Source organism: Arachis duranensis, chromosome 3 (genome assembly GCF_000817695.3).
Source record: "Arachis duranensis cultivar V14167 chromosome 3, aradu.V14167.gnm2.J7QH, whole genome shotgun sequence".
NCBI lineage: Eukaryota > Viridiplantae > Streptophyta > Magnoliopsida > Fabales > Fabaceae > Arachis > Arachis duranensis.
Window position 1 is genome coordinate 6,189,946 of NC_029774.3, and position 23,702 is coordinate 6,213,647.

General features: G+C 36.4%; 3 protein-coding genes across 3 annotated transcripts; all 3 read right to left on the bottom strand.

Moving 5' to 3' along the window:
* Window positions 1-2,404: 2,404 nt before the first annotated feature.
* Window positions 2,405-3,187, bottom strand: LOC127745423 (alkane hydroxylase MAH1-like). Its single transcript, XM_052258103.1, has 3 exons — window positions 3,079-3,187; window positions 2,505-3,029; window positions 2,405-2,409 (listed from the first exon to the last, which is right to left on the bottom strand). The coding sequence occupies exons 1-3, from the start codon at window positions 3,185-3,187 to the stop codon at window positions 2,405-2,407; spliced, it is 639 nt and encodes a 212-aa protein (XP_052114063.1).
* A 7,163-nt stretch (window positions 3,188-10,350) lies between these two features.
* On the bottom strand, window positions 10,351-11,505 carry LOC107477109 (alkane hydroxylase MAH1-like). Its single transcript, XM_052258104.1, has 2 exons — window positions 10,559-11,505; window positions 10,351-10,463 (listed from the first exon to the last, which is right to left on the bottom strand). Exons 1-2 carry the CDS (start codon window positions 11,503-11,505, stop codon window positions 10,460-10,462), a joined length of 951 nt encoding a protein of 316 aa, XP_052114064.1. The 3' UTR covers window positions 10,351-10,459.
* Window positions 11,506-18,008: 6,503 nt separating this feature from the next.
* On the bottom strand, window positions 18,009-19,421 carry LOC107476997 (uncharacterized). Its single transcript, XM_016096965.1, has one exon. The coding sequence runs from the start codon at window positions 19,419-19,421 to the stop codon at window positions 18,009-18,011; it is 1,413 nt and encodes a 470-aa protein (XP_015952451.1).
* Between the last annotated feature and the right edge of the window lie 4,281 nt (window positions 19,422-23,702).

Below are 23,702 nucleotides of genomic sequence, written 5' to 3' on the forward strand. Positions count from 1 at the left end.
TAATGAGCTCAATAACTAAAATGAAAGTTTGGAAATGATTTGCCAAATAAAAAGATAATAGAAAAGATTCTATTAATTTACTATCCAAATTTGATCCTAAAGTATCTAACAATTGAATACACTAAGGATTCATCAAAGCTAGTGTTGATACAAAAAATGATTTTTTTTAACAAGAGGGTGTTTTGCATTGCTGCCAATGGTTTCGACAACAAAAGGTAGTTATTGCCTTTCCTTGATCACTAAATCTTGCTATTCGACCTTCAAGTTGAGTAGAGAACATGGAGTGCGAAAATTGAAGAACATGCTGAAGAAACATAGGACTTGAAGACCAAAAAAGATGTGGGTGTCAAAATTTGGGAGTAAAAATCCTTTATGGTCAAGGCAAGGTCATGGATGAGAAAAAAGAAGAAGTAAGATCATGGACAATATGCTCCATGGTAAGACTATTTCCATGATTTATAAATAGTAGAAACTTAAAAAGTTGTAAGACTTCTTCAAAAACACTAGATTATCACACATAAGCCTTCGCCAAAATTTTCAGTCTCCATAATACAATGGAAGAACATGGAGCACAAGTGCATGTGAGTGTTGGAAGTCCATATTTATTTGTTTTTCTTTTATTTTCTTTTTTCGTTTCTTTTCATTTATTTGCTTTACGCATTCTATTTTTTACTTCTGTTCTTCAAGTATTTTGTTTTCTTTCAATATCAACTTTAAAGTTTCATCTGCTTTATTGCAATTCTTTATTATTTGCCACTATTCTAGCAACTCATATATTTCAACACGAACGCTAAGTAATTCTCGGATCGAGCCCACTCTTTTTCAGAGGAGTTGTATCTGCTCTGCGATACTTAAGATCTTGATACAAGTTCGATTCGACATCCTGTCAAGATACCTTGCCAAGGCTACCAAAAATCGAGTGAAACAACTAGCATTAACAAAGATAATAAGCTCATTACACGTTTTTTAACAAAGGATACCATGACGAGGTGGCGATGGCGAAGCTGTGGGAGACAGCAACGATGAGCAGCGAAGATGCTGCTGGAGGTGGCGATGATGCTGCTGGCGGTGTTACATTGACGATTTCGTTAGACGCAGCGACGATGAGGGGAGATCGATTGGAGGAGGTCGTAGAGATGATGAACGAGTGTGGAGCAGGAGGCGCCGACACTGTTGTACAAGCGCGGTGCAGGACGTGGCAACCTTGAGGCGGTGACAGTGATGACCAGCGATGAGAGTGAGTGAGGGTGGCGGTTACCAACGAAACGATAGCAAATGGTGGCTATGAGGGTTGACAGAAAGAGAGAAAGAGAAAGGGGACAAAAGTAAGGTTGATGATGTTGCGAAAATAGAGGAGAAGTTTTGCAAATTTGAATTTATGGTCAATTTTACCGGCGGATTTATGTACAGCCTGTGACCAAAACGACACATTTCATTTAATTACCTTACCGTTGGATTTTTTTGCCCCTAAATTCAACAGTAATGATCGTGCCAATTTTTTTCCCTCCAATTATTATCGGTGAATTTACCGTTGAAACCGAATCCGAGGTAACTTTTTTACCCGATTGACGAATTTATTGCTAAATCAGTTGATAAATCCGTCACTAACTTCTGACGGTATTCAGCGTTTTTTTTGTAGTGATAGTAGAATTAAGTATATAGATATCAAATATTATTTTATACGAAAAATTATATTGGAGATAAAAGATATAAATTGAGTATTGCACCACAAATGAGCAACTAATTGACATTTTCAATAAGGCGCTCCAAAAATCAAAGTTTGAACCATTTCAACAAATGTTTAAAGTTACACAAATGTATGTAGTACGTTACACATTTATAAAAATATCTAAATTTTTATGATAATATTTTGTAAAAATAAATATCTAAATATTATATTAAAAAAATTTAAAAATACATAAATAATTCAAGTCTAGAAATATCTAGGATAATAACTAAAAATATTTAAGATAATATATATCTAAGAGAATATCTATACCTAAAAATATCTAATAGTATTGATGAAGCAATTTGAGAAACTTATAAATAGATCATGATAGAATTTATTGTAATCAAATGAACTAACACCCTCAAATTTTATTAGTCTTTCTCCTCTCTTTTAAACTATCAATAATATAATTATCAAATTCTTTTAATTATTTATTTAAATTACTCTTTCATTAAAATTATTCTTGTTGCAACATTTAAATTTATATTACAATAAACCAACTTCAAACTATTTCATAAAATCATTTATGCAAAACAAGTAGACAATTACGCTAATTATATAATATAATTATTTTCATATTATATATGATCGATATCAATTACAGACATTGAAAAGATGATGAATATAGTCAATACATGCATCAGCTGATGATATGCTAATTACTTTTTCACTTATTTATCCTGTACAGATGACAAAATGATATATAATGTCCGTACAATAGTGGAGTCCATACCATATATAGATGCCCCTAAATGCTAAATCTAATTAATAATACCTCTTTTAGTAACCTTGAACTTCAAGCCATGTTTCATGTCAAGAACAACAGAAAGACATGGAGACACATTATTCCCTTTCGCCACCTCAAATTGAAAATTCCATAGCAAAGCAATGGCGATGATCTTCATCTGAACAAAGCTTATATTTTTACCCAAACAACTTCTTGGGCCTGCTTGAAAAGCTATGAACTTGTAAGATGGTATGTGTATCTTTCTTCCCTTTTCAGAAATCCACCTTTGTGGCTTAAACTCCAAGCAATATTCTCCCCATGTTTGTTCCACTCTTCCCATTGCATATTGACAATAAATTACCATAGTATTTGTATTAACACGATCCCCACTGGGGAGTATATCAGATTTAACTGCAGATTTGTACTCAAAAGGAATTGGAGGGAAAAGTCTCAATGCTTCACACAAAGCTCCATGCAGGTAAACTAGCTTGTTAAGATTTTCTACCCTTGAAATGATGAACCAATTTTCTTCCTTGTGTATAAAGTTTGCTCTGATTTCTTCAAGGATATTGGCTTCAACAAGAGGATGGGTTTGAAACTAGCCAGTAAAACCAATTGAGACCTGAACTAATTGCATCCCTTCCTGTTGCTAAGAGACTAAGAGCATTATCTCTTAAAAACTCGTGATCTATTTGTTCCATTCCAATTTCCTCCACAAGAGTTTTACGCATGTTAAAGTTTTTCCTTTTAAGCATGTTAAAAACTTGCGATCTATGTAGTATACTTTTAAGAAGATTTACGCACCATGAGTGACAGAAAAACTAAAACACTTCTAGCAATACTAAAGATGAAAAATAAAAGTTTTTCAGTGGGATGGAATTACATCATGGAAACTTTATTAAATGCACAAGAAGATTATTTATGATTGTGGCATCGAAATTTTGGTCATTTTCACTTTCATGGATTCAAGCTACTACACCATAAACAACTAATGAGGAATCCATCAAACATTACAGAGATTAATCAATCTTGTAAAGGATGATTACTTCAAAAATAATATTGTCAACCATTTTCTTTCTAGAAGAGTTTAGTGAGTTAAGGAGATACTTGCATTAGTTCACAATGATATCTGTAGACCGATGAAAACACTATCACTCAGTAACAATTGGTACTTCATTCTCTTCATTGATGATTATACTAAGATGACTAGGCATATTTCCTACATGAAAGATCAGAAGTTTTGGCATTTTCAAGAAATTCAAGCAATACGTGGAGAAGCAAAGTGGTTGTAGCATAAACGTACTTCGTAGCAACAGAGGAACTGAATACACTTTCAAGAAATTTAATAAATTTTGTGAAGAAGAGAGTGTCGAGCATCAACTCACAGTTGGATATGCTCCAGCCCCTTGTTGTTTGAAGAAAACATCCACTTCAATTGGTATTTTTTCACGAAAAGCAAACATGAGATAATAAATCCAGTCTTTCACTAAGATTTCGAATAGCTGTCCCAAATTCAAGTTGATTACATCTTGGATCTGTCGATTGTATTATGGGCAGAGTCCTACTCATGGAAACTTGGTGGAATTAGGCGAAGCTGTAGGTATTATTGTGGGCAATGTCATCACTTTCAATAGTTACATATAAGTCTATATAAGATAAAAAAGCAGGATGACCGTGACGTGTACGCGTGGGATAAACCAAATCTTGATTGAATCTTATTTTTCCATTAGACGGAGCTCGCACGTGTTCTGCAGTACCTCCTGTTAAAAAATAGAACTATGATAGAGACGGCACGCTTGATCCTTAAGGAAAAAAATCTATCAAACATCTTTTGGGCAAAAGCTGTATACATAGTAGTATACCTTCTAAATCATTGTCTCACGAAGGTAGTAGAAAATAAAACTCTAATTAAAGTATGGAGTTGACTAATGCCTTATGCAAAGCATCTAAGAGTCTTTGAATGTCTATGTTATGTCCACATTCTCACAAAAATATCTCAATGAGAAGACAGAGAAAGAAATCTTCGTTGAATACAGTGCACAACCAAAGGAATATCATGTGTATAACTTGCAAACAAATAAATTGATAATCAATCGAGACGTGAAGTTCGACGAATATATTTCATTGAACTAGGAAGATGAAAAAGTTGAGAAAAAAAGCATTGAAGTATCACAACAACCACTTACAAGATTAGAAGAACAAGAACGTAAAAAAGCAAGTACAACTACTCCAACAGTAGAGCAACCACTAATTCTCGTCTAAGAAAAAATGAGACCTCTACAAGATGTATACGAAACATCTAATTTTGCTAAGATCGAGCCTAAAACTTCGAAGAAGCAGAAAAGCAAGAAGAATAGAAAAATACAATAGAAGAAGAAATCAAGATTATTAAGAAGAATAACACATGAAAGTTGGTAGATCGCTCTTCAAATAAAGATGTTATTGGAGTCAAATGGTTATACAAGACTAAACTCAATCCTGATAAATCTATTCAAAATCATAAGGCTTGGCTTGTTGTTGAAAAAGATATGCACAAATTGGTGGGATAGATTATACAGAACCGCTGCCAAAGGGTAAGTAATTTATTTTTGAATATCAGCAGTTATGAACTGCCACAAAAAGAATCCACAGCAAAATTTTAGTTTATAGTAATTATTCCAACAGTTTTCTAAAACCGCCGCTAATAGATTAGTAGTGCCTGATATTGGAGTGGTTGGAGAATTGCCGCTTTTGGGCTCTGAAATCGCCGTTATCTGCTGGAAGTGTTGTAGAGCTCCTAGATACAATAAGGGCACTCATTGCCTTAGCTACACAAAAACAATGGAAGATCTATCAACACCTTGATGACGTTATACATTACTTATGTTCTACACTTGGAAATTTTCAGAGTCAAAAGTAACGCATAACATCATCAAAGCGTTTGTTCTACACTTAAGTTCACAAATTACTATACGTGATAATTTAATTGATATAATTTTTTAATTATCTTTTAAATTACATATTATATAAATATATTTGGTCTTTTTATATTGTATAACTATCTGTTACTTCTGAATTTAAAAAATTTAAAGTTTTAACTCCTATACCATTTTGGAGGACTACACTTTATAACAACTTTTTCAACATTATAAGTTATGGTAATGATTTTTTATATGCTAAAGAGTTAAAAGACATTTTTAATAAATTTTTAGAAATTATTTATTTTTCTATTTTAAATTCATAAGTTTGTAAAAGTATATATCTCTTGGAATTTAAACTAAAACACATACAAAATTTGAATTTATATTCTTATTCGTTTGATTTTTTTGATATTTTACTTGAATTCAAATGGGAATATTTCGTAAATCGAATCAACTACTTGTGCAATACATATATGGTAAATCGAACCAACTTGATTTGGATTTACTACTATTTGTGCAACACATTCATGGTAAATCAAATAAACTTAATTTGATTTACATGTAAATAGCATAAATCAAATCAATTTGATTCGGCGTGTAATTAATTCTGGTTTAAGATGTTTGTGTAAATTTGAGCTAAATAATTTTATTTATGTGATTTATCCTATTTTTAGGTACTAGATATTCTCTTAGATATATATTATCTTAAATATTTTTTGTTATCATCCTAGATATTTCTAGACTTGAATTATTTATGTATTTTTAAAATTTTTTAATATAATATCTATATATTTATTTTTACAAAATATTATCATAAAAATCTTGATATTTCCACAAATTTGTAACATAATTAATACTCCTCTTTGATGTATATTTGTGTAACTCCAAACATCTCTAGAAATTGTTCAAACTTTGATTTGGGAGCGATTTAGTGCAGACGTAAGTTAGTTGCTCATTTGTATTGCAATATTCGATCTTTATCTTTTTTTCTCCAATATAATTTCTCGTATAAAATAATACTTGATTCAACTATGATGGACTCGATTGTTTGTCATTGCTATTGCTGATTTGCTACCACACAACATAGATGTTGGGTCACACAACTTAGTTGTTGGGTCTTCTTGTTGTTTTTCTATATCTTTGAATATTTTCCTTGGTCATATTGCTTGACTGGTAGCTTTTGGCTATAACATACTCGGCTTCAAGAGATTATTGAGCCACAGTTTCTTATTTCTTTGATACCCAAAAGAACACTCCAAATCCTAGTGTAAATGCATATACAGAAGTGTTTTTCATGTCGTCAATGGAGTTTGTCCAAACATTATCAATATATCCAAATAGTTTTAGATCTTCAGTAGATTTGTAGTGAATGTCATATCCCTTTGTGCCTTGTGATATCTTAATATTCTTTTTGCAGATCCATAGTGCTTTTGACTTGGTTTTTGCATGAATTTTGATAGTAGACTTGTTGTATACACAATGTCCGATTTTGTTGTGGTTAAATAATAAAAGGGGTTAAGTACGATTTTGGTCTCTAAGGTATAGGCTAAAAATTTTATTCGTCTCAAACTTTTTTTTTTGCATTTGTATTCGTTCCTAAAATTCAACTTGGTTTTAAAATCATCCTTCAAGGAAATTTTTTTTAAAAGACGATTTTACCCTTAGCTTGTATGTCGTTATTTCATCTTTAGCTCCGTCATCTTCTCTCTCTATACGCCTTCTTGATCATCCTCTCCCTCTCCCTTTCCTCGAATGGCGTGCCCTTCCTGCTCACCTGCACCACCGATGCCAATGCCCTTTGCCTCTTTGCCTACTTTTACTTTCGATCAGACACTTTCCTGGCGATCACTCCATCGTAGGTCGGCTGCCCAAACACCAGCTTGTTCGAGTCATGGGATGAAAGCATCGCATATCTCTTGGCTTGTGGAGGAACGACTTCATCAGTGTCAATCTAAACTGTGCCACCATTTTTGTCGGTGTTCGTGTTAATGCCATCTTTGGTGTCAGCTTGGGGTTTTCCCGCCGAAACCCTTGTGAACGAAACAGAAATCAACCATGCACGCTATCGTTGTGGTAAAGTGTGACATGCAACAACGAAACCCTCGCATTCGTCTTTCAGCATTTTTGCCACTCATCTCTTTACTCTGTCTCTACCCACTATCTTTGTCGTGGTTGTTGTCCCGCTTCTGCCCACCGTTTCCCTTATCCCTACTGGTAAGATATTTTGATACTCTTAATTTCTACATTGAATTTGCTTCAAGATTCATGGATTTCATTAGTAATTTATCCTAATTTTTACCTAGTTATTGAATGCTGCTTATTATTTGATTGCAGAATTTTGTTAATTTCATGAATTTGTAATTGAGGATGTGAATCACTTTGGAGAAGAATTGTGAATTTTAAGATTATAAGGCTTGGTTATGTGAATTGTGTTTGGAATTCGGTTTTTACTGTTTTTGTGTTGGTTGAATGGGTGGAGTATGTAAGTCATCTGCTGCTCCACGGTGTTCACAATTACTAAGAAGTGCTTGGTGCTTTTATTGGTGATCAGCGAGTAAGGGTATAATTGTCCAAAGAACAATTTTAAAATCAAGTTGAACCTTAGGGACAAATTCGAATACAAAAAAAAGTGGGGACGAATAAAATGTTCGATTTATGTCTTAGAGATTAAAATTGTATTTAATCCTAATAAAATAGATTTTCAATAAAATTTTTATATTGTGAAGCATCTGTCTCTTTAGATTCATTTTTTTTGGTAATTTTTCATTATAGACTAGAGAAATTGACACAGCCTTGCAATTACTCATCTTGAATCTTTTCAATAAATTTTAAGTGTATTTTTTTTACGAAAAAAATGTATTTTATTTTGATTTACCTCGTTATCAAAAAAGTAGAGCACCAATCCTAAGTCAACCATATAAAATTAAACGTATGTTTCACCTCTTTTTTGAAATCTTTGATAATTGTCTATTATTTTGTTGTGTAGATAAGATAGATGTCCATATACAAAGAAATGATTAAAGTATTTAAATTACCTTATGTCTAGATATATATAGTGTAGACCACTTTTGCCCTTTTTAAATTCATGATCAATTAAATATTTGTCAATTTGACTGTACCATATTCGTGAAACTTGCTTAAATTGTCCATAGAACACTTTTAATAATAGATAATTTTTAGTACCCATAATAAAATAAAAAGTACTACTTATTTATAGATGTCAAACAAATAAAAATAAGAGTCACAAAAAAAAAACAAATAAAAATAAAATTACAAAAATAATTATCTAATTTAAATTTAAATATAAATTTTAATTGGACTAATATTCGAATGTTATTCCAACACATGTCGAATTGCAATAAAACAGTGACACGTTCCAACTTTTGCCTGCTCCATTATTATAGGCATCAATAATGCTGCAAAAAAGGATACTTAACATCAAGTAGTTGAAACTCGACTCTCACAGTCCACATAATAAGTTTCATTTCTGTACATTAATGAAAACTAATAAATGAGACGGTTAAATTTAGGATTTTTTTTATATATATAAAATAATTAAAAAACAAACATTTTAAATTGTTCCAAAAATTTTTTATTATAAATTCATCCTTTTTTATTTATGTAAACTACTACAGATACATAGTTGTTACCTACAACATTTTGGTATTCTGGTATTTTAAGAGATTACACTACGTACTAAACCGCTGGCTATGGAGTACGGAGTATAGATTATTAGGTATTAGCCTACTAATTAAAGACGACACACCATGATTTAGCAAAAAAGGCCAAACAACTAAAATGTAGAAGCCTGCAACAATATAGTAAGAGACATATTTAACTCACTAAAACCCTAAAGGTGGTAACAATTTATCATCATTCATTATATCGGTTAAATGACATTGTTCTTGTTCATGTGGCAGGTTTCCAAAACAAAGATTATAGTCGGATTTTTTTTATTTTAAGCATTTTCATCATATTTATCTCACTATATTAGATTATTTGATAGGTTGTTATTGAAGTAAATGGTGATGATATAATCTAGATGAGATTATATTTAATTACCAATAGAATAAGTAAGATTAATATAAAATGTAATTTATGTTAGATATATTTATATAATAACAAATTCTTATACGAATGACACTTATAAATCATAAATCATGTCTCAAAAAAAAAAAAGTGATAGTGAATGTCTTACTTCAAATCCCCTTTCAAGCTTGAATGACCTTGTTGTGGCACTATTCATCAATATAAACATTGACATTGTCAACAAACATATCCTTAACCAATGCCTCTATTTGGCTTCAAATGCCATATTTTTCATAACAAGTCCATAAAATACCCATTAACACGTCATTTTATAAGGATGCTTTTAACATCTGTATTTGAGTGGCAGCCTAATATAAAAACCCTTTAATTTGTTAATTTAAAATTTTGGATCAAAATATGATGTCCAAGGCATTGTTATTACTTAATCTAGGCTAAAATCTTGTGTCATTCCACCAACACAAGTAGATAAAAGATAGTTACACCAATAATATATGATAGTTGTTTTTCATATTATATATGATCAATAGCAAATACAAATATTAAAAAGATGATGATGAAGAAATACATGAGCTGATGATGATATGCTTATTACTTCTTCACTTATTTATCTTATAAAGATGACAAGATGATATGTATGTTCGTACAATAATGGAGTACACACCATATAGATCCCCCTAAATCTAATTAATAATATCTCTTTTAGTAACCTTGACCTTCAAGCCGTGTTTCATGTGAAGAATAACAGAAAGACATGGGCACACATTATGTCCTTTCACCACCTCAAACTGAAAATTCAACAGCAAAGCAATGGCGATGATCTTCATCTGAATAAAGGTTATATTTTTACCCAAACAACTTCTTGGGCCTGCTTGGAAAGCTATGAACTTGTAAGATGGTACGTGTATGATGCTTCCCTTGTCAGAAATCCACCTTTCTGGCTTAAACTCCAAGCAATCTTCTCCCCATATTTGTTTCATTCTTCCCATTGAGTACAAAGAGTAAAGTATCATAGTATTTGCATTAACACGATCCCCGCTAGGAAGTATATCAGATTTAACTGCAGATTTGTGCTCAATAGGAAGTGGAGGGAAAAGTCTCAGTGCTTCACACAAAGCTCCATGCAAGTAAACTAGCTTGTTAAGATTTTCTAACCTTGAAGTGATGAGCCAATTTTCTTCCCTGTGTATAAAGTTTGCTCTAATTTCTTCAAGGATCTTGGCTTCAACAAGAGGATGGGTTGAAACCAGCCAGAAAAACCAACTGAGACCCGAACTAATTGTATCCCTTCCTGCTGCTAAGAGACTAATAGCATTGTCTCTTAAAAACTTGCGATCTATTTGTTCCGTTCCACTTTCCTCCACAATAGCTTTAAGCATGTTAAAGTTTGGTTCATTTTCATGTTTAGTGCAGTTGAATTTGCTTTGCTCTTGGAAAGTGGATGATATACACTGATGCAAGAATTGGTCAATTATTTTCTCACATTCACTATAGGTCTTCTCTTGTCCAATTTGGAGCCATTTCTGAAGCTTCCATAAAAATCTTGGGACAATGTGTCTGTAGAACATTGAATCCTCCATTTTGTTGAAAGCTTTCTCGAAAGCGATCTCTGGGAACTGGATGAGATTGTTAGGAAGAGAGTTAGGATCAAAGCCCAACACTATGGAACAGATGTTGTCAAAAGTGAATCTCTGAAAGATGTCTTGCAAGTCCACAATAGTTCCTAATTCCGATGCATTATTGAGAAGTGGAACTAGGCAACTCTCCAGCTTCCTATGAATTATTTTTACAACTAAACTCTCAAACGAGTTTTGTCTGAACAATGAATGTAGTATGTCCCTGCTGCGCTTCCACTTGTGGGAATCAGTGTTAAAGATGCCATCTCCCATGATTTCAAAAATCTCATAGAACTCAGACCCTTTAATGTAGTTGTCAAAGTTCTTGCTCGTAATGTGGTGCACGTTCATAGGATCACTGGTGATGAGAAAGTTGACATTTGTGAGCCAGGGACCTTTGAACATCAAAGTACCTCCATAGTGGTTCAAAACGGTGGTTGCATAATCATGGATATTGGAAAGATTACATAAAACTGATGGTAGCATACCAAAGAAGGGCAAATTAATTATGGGGTTATTTCTATTAGATCTCCAAGTGTGGATGAAGAAGAATGAGGCAATGGCTACAAAAATAAGAATAAAATCTAAGGAGTCCATCAAGTTTCGGCCTTGTTTGGAGGGCTTTGTTTGAAGTGATATATGCATGATGTGGTTTCTTTGATCATAAATTTATATAGGCCGTCCATGATGCTTTCTAATGATGTTTATAAGAAAAAACAAATAAATAAAATCAATTCCATACTTAAACGTGTGGTTTTAAAAATATTTTTATTTTTATATTTTATTATTTATTTCATTTATAATTATTATAAAAAATATATGTACGAAAAATGTTACGTATATTTTAATAACAGAAAAATATAGAAAATTAATTCTATATAATAGCAAATTTTTCAAAAAATCATGTTTTTAAAATTTCAAAAAATATGCGCTATTCTCATTTTTCTTCACCTCCCTCCATAAGACGTAGAAGTTGCAACATTTTGTGCCATCTCTTACCGCTATCTTTTTTAGTTTTTAGATGATTTTTTTAATAATTTCATGTTTTATTTTTTTAAGTTTTGAATGTTTTATTTTTAAATGTGTATTTTTATAGGTTTTGAATATTTTTTTTTATGATTTGAATGTTTTTTTATTTTAAATTTTGGATGATTTATTTTAATAATTTTAGATGTTTTATTTTGGATTAAGTATGATTTTGGTTTTTAAAGTATAGGCTAAAACAATTTTTCGTTCTCAATCTTTTTTTTTTACATACAAAATAGTCTCTAAGCAGTGGCAGATTTAAGGAGGCCTAAGGTGGCCATAGTCCCCATTTTTTTAAAAAAAATTAGTATTATTAGTTTATTATTATTATATAGTTAATATATAAAGAGAATGCTTCAAAATTTATTTCAGATGATAAATTGATAATTTTAGTTATATAAAATATCGCAAAACAAATTTAAAAATACCAAAATCCTAAATATGTAGTTGAATGTTGATTTTTATATAATATAATTATTAATTTTGAACTATATACTATAAATTATATTTTGTTGACTTTTTGTTATGTTATATTTTAATTTATTTTGTATTCAATTTGGCCTCCCTCTTATAAAATTTCTGGATCCGCTACTGTCCTAAGTTTTAATTTAATTTTAAAATCGTTCCTAAAATTTAACTTGATTTTAAATTTTTGGCGGCGAAAGCGGAAGCAGAGGTAGATTGTGGACAACTTCTTCTTCTTCTTTCCTTCCCCCTTCGATCTTCTTCTTTCCTTCCCTTTTTGTAAGAGCAGAAACACTCTCCTTCTCCTATTTTTTTATTTTATAATTTTTTGTTATGGGTAATTTGGTCTAAAATTTTAAAATTTAAGTAAAAAGAAAGATTTTAAAATTTAGTTTTAAACCTTAGGAACGATTTTGTATACAAAAAAAGATTGGAGATAAAAAAAATTTTCGACTTATACGTTAGAGACCAAAATCGTACTTAACCCTTTTACTTTCTTAATTTTCATACGCTTTTTTTAAAATGTTTTAGATGTTTAATTTTCTTTTATTATATTTTGAAGGTTTTTTTCACAATATTTTTAATTTTTTTATTTCGTTTGACGTTAGATATTTTTTATTATTTTAGATATTTTTTATTAAGTTTCATGTGTTTGTTTTTTATAGGTTTCATATATAATTCTTTTCATAATAATTTGGGATGTTTTCTTTTGAAATTCTTTTAAGTGGTGAGGCAAAGGAAGGGACGGTGACGGACAACAAGACACTTGCAGACGCGTTAACAAGAACGATGGATATATTTTTAAAAAAAATATTTGATATTTTTAAAATTTATACATTCGAAACATAGGAATAAAAAAATTCAAAATGATACTGTTTTGTGGGTAGCCTGAAATAGGTGTATTGGGTTTAAGGGATTGGCCCAAACGCCAATAGAAGGTGGCCTCCGACTTGCTGTGCGCTAAGGACGGAGCTGCCGTCCGAGTTTGTGTGCGCGAAAGAATAGGGGGTGGTACCTGCAAAGACACTCTGATGCCTAAGTTAGCAATGGGTTAAACAGGTTTAGAATGTATTGGAACTTTGTTTTATCTGAGTATGTCAGTATATTTTTAGTGGTGATCCAATAACCACCGTTGGAATAGTTCCACTTCTGATGGTGGATAACCGTCCCTTTATCTTAGGGTTGTTGAGATATTGCTTCAGGAAGTGGATGAGAAATTTTAGGGGACAATTACTTATTTGAATAAGTGTTATCTGCCAGCTCATCTCGAGTCTGACTTCTTTGGGGAGGGGCTCATGTCGAACCTGACCTCTTTCATGGGAGGTCGGTTAGGTGATGAGGCCAACCTTTGCATTGGGCCTTTTTGGCTTACTTGGGCCCGGACCACAGTTTTTGACCAGGGTATGAACAATGCCCCTACTCGAGTCCGATTTCTTCGCTATGAGTCGGATTCGAGTATTAATTGAACTCGGGTTTGTCCAAGTCGGGAACCGACGTGATTTGAGTTTAAAACCGACGTGATTTTGAATTTCTCAACCGTTGTGTCTAATCAAACGTCGTGTCCGTTTGGGATTTCACATTTACATGTGGGGGCAATTACATTGGTAACGACGCGTTTTTTTATTGATCGCGTCATTTTACCGTTGTGTCCCTGACATGTTCTAAATACTTTTCCCTCTTCTTTCTTTGTTTAATTCGTCTTCTCTTCGAAGTTTCTTACTTGCACTCTCATTCTTTCTCATTCAAAAACTCCTTTTAGTCTTCCGTCTTGGGGTGCTCCGTTGTTTTTTATGATTTTATTTTTCTTTGTAGGTCTTATTGCCTTTATACCTACTTCCTTTTTGTTGGAAAAAATGTCTTCTCGTATTTCTGAGACCGTTTCAAGATGGGTAGATGATTTTGTGCTTGATGAGAAGCCTTTAGTAGACACAGATTTCATTACCGAATTTCGCACCCATCATAGGATTTGTAGTTTTGAGGCTGACGAGCCTAAATACAAGTTGGTGGTCCTGGGTCCTGAAAACCGGATTTGTTGCGGGAGGGTTACTGATTCTAACCCTCACTTTTTCTTTATGTATGATTTCCTTTTTACCCACCTGGGGTTTCCTTCCCCTTTTCTGATTTTGAAATGAAGATATTATCGCACTGCCGAGTTGCTCCTACCCAGCTCTACCCCAACTCTTGGGGTTTCATGAAAATCTACCAACTCGTCAGCCAAAAGCTGAACTTCCCAACTTCTTTAAAGATCTTTTTTTTTATCTTTTTCACCTGACAAAGCCATTTAGTGCTCTGAATAATAAGCAACAGTGGGTGTCCTTTTGAGCTATTCAGGGATGGAAGGTTTTTTCAATCTTTGATGAATCCTTCCATGACTTTAAAAATTTTTCTTCAAGGTCCAAGCTGTAGAGGGCCACCATCCCTTTTTTCTTATATGAGAACAATTATCCTTGATTTCCTTTATACTGGTCAGAGGCCTCTCCTGTTGAGAAGTATACCCTGGATGATTTGGACGGGACTAAGGAGACCATTGTGGGGTTTTTCCGAGAGACTTGGGGGAGAGCTCCCCATGTTGACACTAAGAAATTTCTCATTGGTCCTCCGAGTTTTATTCAGTCCGAGCTAGGTAGTTTTGGTTTCTTTGAGATTGTTTTTGTTGAATTCCGACTTGTAACGTTTTCCTTTCTGATTTGTAAGCTGATTTTTATTTCCTTCTTTTAGAAATGGTGAAGATAGTATCCAGTGCTGCCTACCAAAAGGTCCAAGAGGCCAAGAGGAAGGCTCGTGCCCAGGCTGATGCAGCTAAAGTCGGAACTAATGGCGCTCCTCCTCCTCCTCCTCATGACTCGGGGACTTCCTCTCGACCAATCTTGGGAACCTTTGGCTCTGCTTCTCCTCTCCCTCCTTCTATCCCCCAGTCCGACCTCCTTCCAAACCCAAGAAAAAGAAACGTAATACCTCAGAGACTGGCTCTTCTCCTTTTGGGGAGGCCAACTTCGATGGTCTAAAATTCATTCGGAAGCACATCTTTTCTCATAACCAGATCGCTATGGACGATGCTTCCCTTCGATATCATCTTCAAATTTTTGTTCGAGGGGGAGTTCGGACTGCTGGTGTTTGCACTGCTCTTCTTGATATCTTGGACAAAACTCCCTTGAGTTCTTTGGGCTCTTCTAAAAAAACTGTAGAGGATCTTCAGGAGAGGATTGTCTTGTATCAAGAAAATGAGAAGTGGCTTCAGAGGGAGAATGCCTGGTTGAAGGATGAGCTGGCCCGGCTTCAGGAGAGGGAGAAGAAGCTAATGGGTCGTTGTGCCTTGGCAGAGGGCCTAAAGGAGAACATGGAGCAAAATTATGTCAGTGTTTTTTCTGAAAATATTGATTTTCAAAGGCAGCTGGAGTCGAATCGGGAAGCCTATCAAGAGCTGGAGGACTCAGTTGTTAAGGGCTCAGAGGAGGCTTAGAGGGTGTTTAAGGAACAAGTCAGAGTTAGTGCTCCTGATTTGGACCTTTCACCTCTCTATCCTCATAAGGTGGTCGTTGATGGAGCGATTGTTTCTCCTCCTCGCCTCGAGACCGAATCCGAGCTAAAGACTCGTGGGCAAAGGATTGTTGAGGCTCCTCCTCGTGAGGAGCAACAGGAGGGATTCTTACCGAGTTCTTTAGAAGCTTCGACTTCCATTGCCGAAGAGACCACTCCGACCCCTTCGACTCCCGTAATAGATCCGAGCTCCCTTCCTTTTGGTGACTCCAATCTTCCTTCTTAATTATTTTAGCTAGTGGGCCCTTTTTGAACAATTTATTTTATGTGTTCGCGTGGTGGTAGTTCTTGACATTTTTTTACCTTTTTATGGTCATTAACGAAAAAGGTTGTTTGCTTTGGTTGCCCCTTTTTGGATAAGGGCCTTTTACAAAAATATTTCGTTCATGTATGCTTGTAGTCGTCTTGATGCTTTATAACGTTTTCATAAAAAAACCCTTTGATTTTGTCAAAAAATCTTTTTGTTAGATGGGCTGTTTTGTTTAAGTTACTGTGAAAGTTTTTTCAAAGACTTGAGACAGCCTTCGCTTTTATCTTTTGAGCGGTTTTCTTATCCCTTTTTGTATTCCCTACATATTCAATTTTCTGCTTATTGAATTATTTTCGTGAGTTAGGTTATTTTTGTGATGCATTTCGATTCTTCTCGGGTTTTCCGACTAGTAAGTCGTTTAGGGGTAACATTCCCGAGTTATCATGATCGTCTTTGTAACCTCTTTACACCGACTTGTACCTCGTCGTTTTATTCTGCCGGTCACATAGGTCGGTCATGGGATTTTCACGCTTTTTCGAGCTTAAATCGGTGCATTTCGTAGAACAATGATGACAATAATGGAATTATAAAGAGATAGAATAACATCCTTATTTATTGATGGAGGTAACATTTATAAAAGTTAATCTTAGCTACTAAGGGATTTTAAGACTTTTAACCCTTAGTCCCCACTTTGATGCCTCGTTAAAACCCCCTTCAGGAAAACCCTCTTTGGTAAAAAACCAAGAAGTCGGGAAAAAGAGTACATCAGAGAGTGGAGTTCGCTTCTAGCTATAATACCTCCTCATGTTACAAGCATGCCACGATCTTGGGAGCTTGACTCCATTCAAGTCGGATACCTTGTAATACCCCTTTCTGAGGACTTCACTTATCTTATATGGCCCTTTTCAATTAGCAGCAAGTTTTACTTCACCCGACTTGTTAACGCAAATATCATTCTTGATTAGGACTAAGTCGTCTGAGACAAAGCTTCTTTGAATGACTTTTTTGTTGTATCTGTTTATCATCCTTTGCTTCAACGCTGCTTCCCTTATCTAGGCTTGCTCTCGGATTTCAGGGAGTAGTTCGAGTTCTTCTTTGTGCGCTTGGAGATTGCCTACCTCGTCGTAGAACCTCACCCTTGGACTTTGCTCGTTGACTTCAATTGGTATCATGGCTTCTATGACATAAGCAAGTCGAAAGGGTATTTCTCCCGTGGCAGATTGAGGTGTAATCCAATATGCCCATAATACTTGGGGGAGCTCCTCGACCCAAGTCCCTTTTACATCTTGTAGTCTTTTCTTTAATTCAGCCAGTATGACTTTGTTGGCTGCCTCAGCCTATCCATTTGCCTGTGGGTGTTCAATCGAGGTAAACTGATGCTTGATCTTCATACTGGCTACCAAGTTTCTAAATGTAAAGTAGGTGAACTGGGTATTATTATCCATGGTGATGGAATGGGGTATTCCATACCTGGTAATGATATTCTTATAGCAGAACTTTCGACTTCTCTTAGTTGTAATGGTGGCCAGGGTTCTGCTTCGATCCATTTTGTGAAGTAGTCTACTTCCACTATGAGGTATTTTACTTGTCCAGGCGCTTGGGGGAAGGGTCCGAGTAGGTCCAACCCCCATTTTGCAAAAGGCCATGGAGAAGTTATGCTGATGAGTTCCTCGGGGGGAGCGACATGGAAGTTAGCATGCATTTGGCATGGTTAACACTTCTTTATGAACTCGGTGGCATCCTTCTGCAAGGTCGGCCAATAGAACCCGGCTCGGATGACTTTCCTAGCCAAAGACCTTACTCCGAGATGGTTTCCACAGATACCATTGTGCACCTCCTCTAAGACCTCCATTGTCTTTGAGGTCGAGACGCACTTCAACAATGGTGTGGATATTCCTCTTTTATAAAGGATATTTTTCACCAAAGTGTAGTTTTGTACCTCCTTCCGGATTTTCTTAGCCTCTTTTTCCTCTTTAGGTATGATGTCAAATTTTATATATTTGATAAAAGGGGTCATCCACTCGAGTTCCAATCCGGATACCTCCAGGACATCTTGTTTAGCCTCTATTTTTGTGACAGAGGGTTCTTGGAGAGTTTCCTGGATCAGGCTTCTATTATTCCCTCCTGGCTTAGTACTTGCTAACTTGGAGAGGGTGTTTGCTCTGCTGTTTAGATCACGAGTTATATGTTTGACCTCGGTTTCCAAGAATCGCCTAAGGTACTCCAAAGTTTTGTCTAAGTACCTTTTCATATTTGGGTCTTTGGCCTGATACTCCCCATTGATTTGAGAGGTCACTACTTGAGAGTCGCTGAAGAGCACTACTTTGGTTGCACCGACTTTTTCTGCTAATTTCAACATGGCAATCAAGGCTTCATATTCTGCCTGGTTATTGGAGGCCGGGATTTCAAATTTCAAGAAGACTTCTATTTGATTTCCCTCTCGGTTGACAAGTATTATGCCTGCACTGCTTCCGATTTTGTTGGAAGAGCCATACACATACAATTCCCATGTTGTGGAGGCCTCCTCTTGATCTCCTGCATATTCGGCAATGAAATCGGTCAGGCACTGGGCTTTAATCGCCATCCGAGTTTCATACGTTAAGTCAAACTCAGATAGTTCTATAGCCCATTGAACCATTCTGCCCATAATGTCTGTTTTTTGAAGAATTTGCTTCATGGGCCAGTTCGTTCGAACTTTTATTGTGCGAGTTTGAAAATAAGGCCGTAGCCTTCGAGACGCCACTATTAAAGCATACGCAAACTTCTCAAGTTTTTGGTACCCTAACTCGGGGCCTTGTAGAACTTTGTTGGTAAAATAAACTGGATGCTGTCTGACCTCATCTTCCCATATTACCGCTGATGCTACAGCTTTGTCAGCTACAAACAAATACAGGACGAGTTCTTTCCTAGTTTTAGGCCAGGTCAGAATTGGAGGTTGGCTTAAAAATGTTTTGAACTCCTGGAAGGCTTCTTCACATTCAGGAGTCCATTCGAACTGGCATCCTTTTTTTAGTAGAGAGAAAAGTGGTAGGGATCTCAATGCTGATCCTGCTAAGAACCTGGAGAGAGCTGCAAGTCGGCCATTCAGCTGTTGGACCTCCCTTAAGCAAGTCGAACTTTTCATTTCAGGGCTACTCTACACTTATTGGGGTTGACTTCAATCCCCTTTGTGTTAGCATAAACCCTAGAAATTTTTCAGCCTCTACTGCAAAGGTGCACTTCGCGGGATTCAATCTCATCCCGTGCGTCCTTATAGTGCTGAAGACTTGTGAGAGTTTGGTCAAAAGATCTGCCTCATCTTTGGTTTTTATTAATATGTCGTCCACATATACTTCCATTAAACTCCCAAGGTGAGGTGCAACCACTTTGTTCATCAGCCTTTGGTATGTGACTCCTGCATTCTTCAACGCAAAGGGCAAAACCACATAGCAATAATTTGCTCTAGGCGTGATGAAAGATGTTTTTTCTTAATCTGGCTTGTACATCAGGATTTGGTTATATCCCGAGTGCGCATCCATGAACGACAAGTATTGATACCCCGAGCTGAAATCTACTAGGGTATCAATATTTGGAAGGGGATATGGGTCTTTTGGACACGCTTTATTCAAGTCGGTGTAGTCGACACACATTCTTCATTTGCCATTCTGTTTCTTGACTAGCACCACATTTGCCAGCCAAGTCAGATATTTGACCTCTCTGATGAAGCCAGCTACTAGGAGGGCTTGTATTTGCTCTTTGACCACTTGAGCTCGTTCAGGGCTAAGTTTTTGTCTTCTTTGTTGAACAGGTCGGAGTCCAGGGTATAATGATAATTTGTGTGTCATAAGCTCGAGATCTATCCCGGGCATGTCGAAGGCTTTCCAGGCAAAGAGGTCGGAATTCTCCTTTAGGAGTCCTATCAATTTCTGCTTCAAGTCTTCTTTCATATTGGCTCCTATGTTGGTATTTTTCCCATCCTCCTGCTCGATCTGCCCTTCTTCAGTCTTCCCTCTGGACTGTAGTCGCAACTCTTCTTTGGCTCGGACTCCTCCGAGTTCAATGGTATTAACCTCCTTGCCTTTACCTCTCAGGTTTAGGCTTTCATTATAGCCTTTTCTCGTCAACTTCTGATCTCCTCTGATGGTTGCTATTCCCTCTGGTATTGGGAATTTCATGCATAGGTGGTGGTGGATACCACTGCTCCAAGCCGATTTAGGGTCGTTATACCTATCAATGCATTATAGGCCGAGCCTACATCAACGACTATGAAGTCAATGCTTAGAGTTTTAGATTTCATCCCCTTTCCAAAAGTTGTATGTAGGGGTATGAATCCTAGTGATTTTATGGGTGTGTCCCCCAATCCATACAGGGTATCAGGGTATGCCCTTAACTCCTTTTCGTCCAATCACAGTTTGTCGAATGCTGGTTTGAACAGGATGTCAGATGAGCTCCCCTGACCCACTAGGGTTCTATGTAGATGGGCATTGGTGAGAATCATGGTGATCACCACCGGATCGTTGTGTCCGGGGATAATACCCTGCCCGTCTTCTTTGGTAAAACAAACAGTAGGAAGGTCAGAAAGTTCATTTTCGACCTGATAGACTTCCTTTAAATGCCTCTTATGAGATGATTTTGTGAGTCCTCCTCCAGCGAACCCTCCCGAGATCATGTGTATGTGTCGTTCTAGGGTCCGTGGCAGTGGGTCTCTCTGATCTTCCTTATCTCGCTTCCTTTTACCATGATGGTCCGACCTTTCTATGAGATATCTATCAAGCCGACCTTCCCTTGCAAGCTTTTCTATCACATATTTTAGATCGTAACAATCATTTGTTGAGTGCCCGTATAGTTTGTGGTATTCACAGTATTCGCTACGACCTCCCCCCTTCTTATTCTTGATGGGCCGAGGGGGAGGCATCTTTTCAGTGTGACAAATTCCCATGTAGATATCGACTAGGAAAACTCGTAGAGGAGTATAAGAGCGATATCTTCTTGGTCTTTCAAGCCCAATTTCTTGTTTTTTCTTGGGCTCCCTCTCTTTCTCCTTTGACGGGTGAAAGTGCCCAGGTCGCCAGCTTGGTTCTCGTAGTCTGGTATTTTCCTCCATGTTGATGTACTTCTCAGCTCTTTCTTGTACATCACTCAAAGAGGTCGGGTGCCTTTTCAAGATGGATTGAGAGAAAGGGCCTTCTCGGAGTCCATTTACTAGGCCCATGATTACTGCCTCTGTAGGTAGATCTTGAATTTCTAGGCACGCCTTGTTGAACCTTTCCATGTAGTCTCTCAGAGGCTTTCTGACCTCCTATTTTACTCCCAAGAGGCTAGGCGCGTGCTTGAATTTGTCCTTTTGAATTGAAAATCGCATAAGAAACTTATGCGAGAGGTCGTCAAAACTAGTGACCGACCTTGGGGGAGGCTATCGAACCACTTCATCGCCGCCTTTGTCCAAGTCGTTGGAAAGGTTTTGCAACGGGTAGCATCAGAGGCATCAGCTAAGTACATCTGACTTTTGAAGTTGCTCAGGTGATGCTTTGGGTCAGTGGTCCCATCGTACAGATCAATGTCAGGGCTTTTGAATTTCCTTGGAACTTTTGCCCTCATAATGTCTTCACTGAATGGATCCTCTCCCCCCAAGGGGGAATCTTCTTGGTCAACACGAGATCTGTTACCTCGGAGATTGGATTCTAGTCTTAAGAGCTTTTCTTCAAGATCTTTTCGTCGCTCGACCTCTCTCTTTAGGTTTTTCTCTGCTTTCCTCTGTCGCTCCAGTTCTTGTTCCAGCTATTCTAGCCGTCCTTAGTGGCCGTGAAGCAGCCCCATGAGATTGGTGGCATGAAGTTGCCCCTCTTTCTCTGGTTCATGCACTTCAGAGGGGATTCCCTTTGGGTCTTTTACCCCTGAGGGGCCTTCTCTGTGCCGGTTATCCGCTCCTTGCAGAGTGATTATAGCCATGTCATTGTTACATGTATCTTGGTGTTCTTGCTCAGATTCAGACACGGTGTTTTCGTCCTCGTTCAGGTTGTCCACCACTATGCGTTGATCTCCCAGGTCCCCGACAACGGCGCCAGTGTTACGTGGGTAACCTGAAATAGGTGGATTGGACTTAAGGGATTGGCCCAAATGCCAATAGAAGGTGGCCTCCGACTTGCTGTGTGTCTAGGAGCCGCCGTCCGAGTTTATGTGCGCAAAAGAATGGGGGGTGGTACTTGCAAAGACACTCTGATGCCTAAGTCAGCAAGAGGGTAAGCAGGTTTAGAATGTATTGGAACTTAGTTTTACCTGAGTATGTTAGTGTATTTATAGTGGTGATCCAATAACCACCGTTGGAGTAGTTCCACTTCTAAAGGTGGATAACCGTCCCTTTATCTTAGGGTTATTGAGATATTGCTTCTGGAAGTGGATGAGAGATTTTAGGGGGCAGTTACTTATTTGAATAAGTGCTCTCTACCAGCTCATGTCGAACCCGACTTCTTTCATGGGATGTCGGTTAGGTAGTGAGGCCAACTTTTGGATTGGGTCTTTTTGGCTTACTTGGGTCTGGACCACAGTGTTGGATCAGAGTATGAACAGTGTAAGATCCTGAATTTTCAAATAAATTTTATTATGAGTTAATTTTAATTTATCTATTCATTAGAAATTTTATTTTCAGAAACTATTTTTATTAAAGCTAATTAAATCAGATTTTGATAATTAATTAGAATTTTACCTAATTTTATAACTATTGAATTATTTTCTATATTTAAATTATAAAATTAGTAGTTATGGAATGACAAGAATTTTTATGTGATTTAATTTAAATAATTGATATTTTTATGATTTAATACTTCAAGTTTTAAGAATAAAGAAAATTAATCTTATTATCTTATAAATTCAATTAAAGAATTTGATTTCAAACCAATTAGTATTTTAATACAACAAATGATATTGTAAAATAATTTTCAAAATTTAATCAGATTTCAAATTAATATTCTATACCCTAATTTAATTAAAATTACCAAATTTCAATTTACTCAAAAATCCCTAATTTCACATTTTTCCGTAAAGCAAATCCTAATTCCCAAATTGAAAACCCTAACCTCCTTATCCCCACCGCCATGCCTCCACAGCTGCCATTTACTTTTCCCTTTTGCCCTTTCTCTTCCAATACACCATACCTTCCTATGCTTCCTTCACCAGTCGCCATCCCATTTCCCGTTTCCCCTCTTCACTGAGCACACATACATCAACACCGAGAGAGAGATCCAGAGAAGAAGCAACGCCGGCAAGGAACCTGCGCTACCCTCGCACCACGCCACGCCACGCCCTGGAGCTCGCCGTCGCACCACTGTGTCACCGGCAAGAAGCAGAGCCAGACGAAAGAGAGAGACCAACGGAGGAGAGAAAGAAGGGCGTCGACGCTGTCGCCGAGAGAGGGAGGAAGGACGACGGC

Coding starts and splice junctions, on each gene's coding strand:
- LOC127745423 (XM_052258103.1), bottom strand. CDS start 3,187: ATGCGTAAAACTCTTGTGGAGGAAATTGGAATGGAACAAATAGATCAC. Junction 3,030..3,078: donor AAGGGATGCAATTAGTTCAG/GTCTCAATTGGT, acceptor CTCTTGTTGAAG/CCAATATCCTTGAAGAAATC.
- LOC107477109 (XM_052258104.1), bottom strand. CDS start 11,505: ATGCTACCATCAGTTTTATGTAATCTTTCCAATATCCATGATTATGCA.
- LOC107476997 (XM_016096965.1), bottom strand. CDS start 19,421: ATGAAAAGTTCGACTTGCTTAAGGGAGGTCCAACAGCTGAATGGCCGA.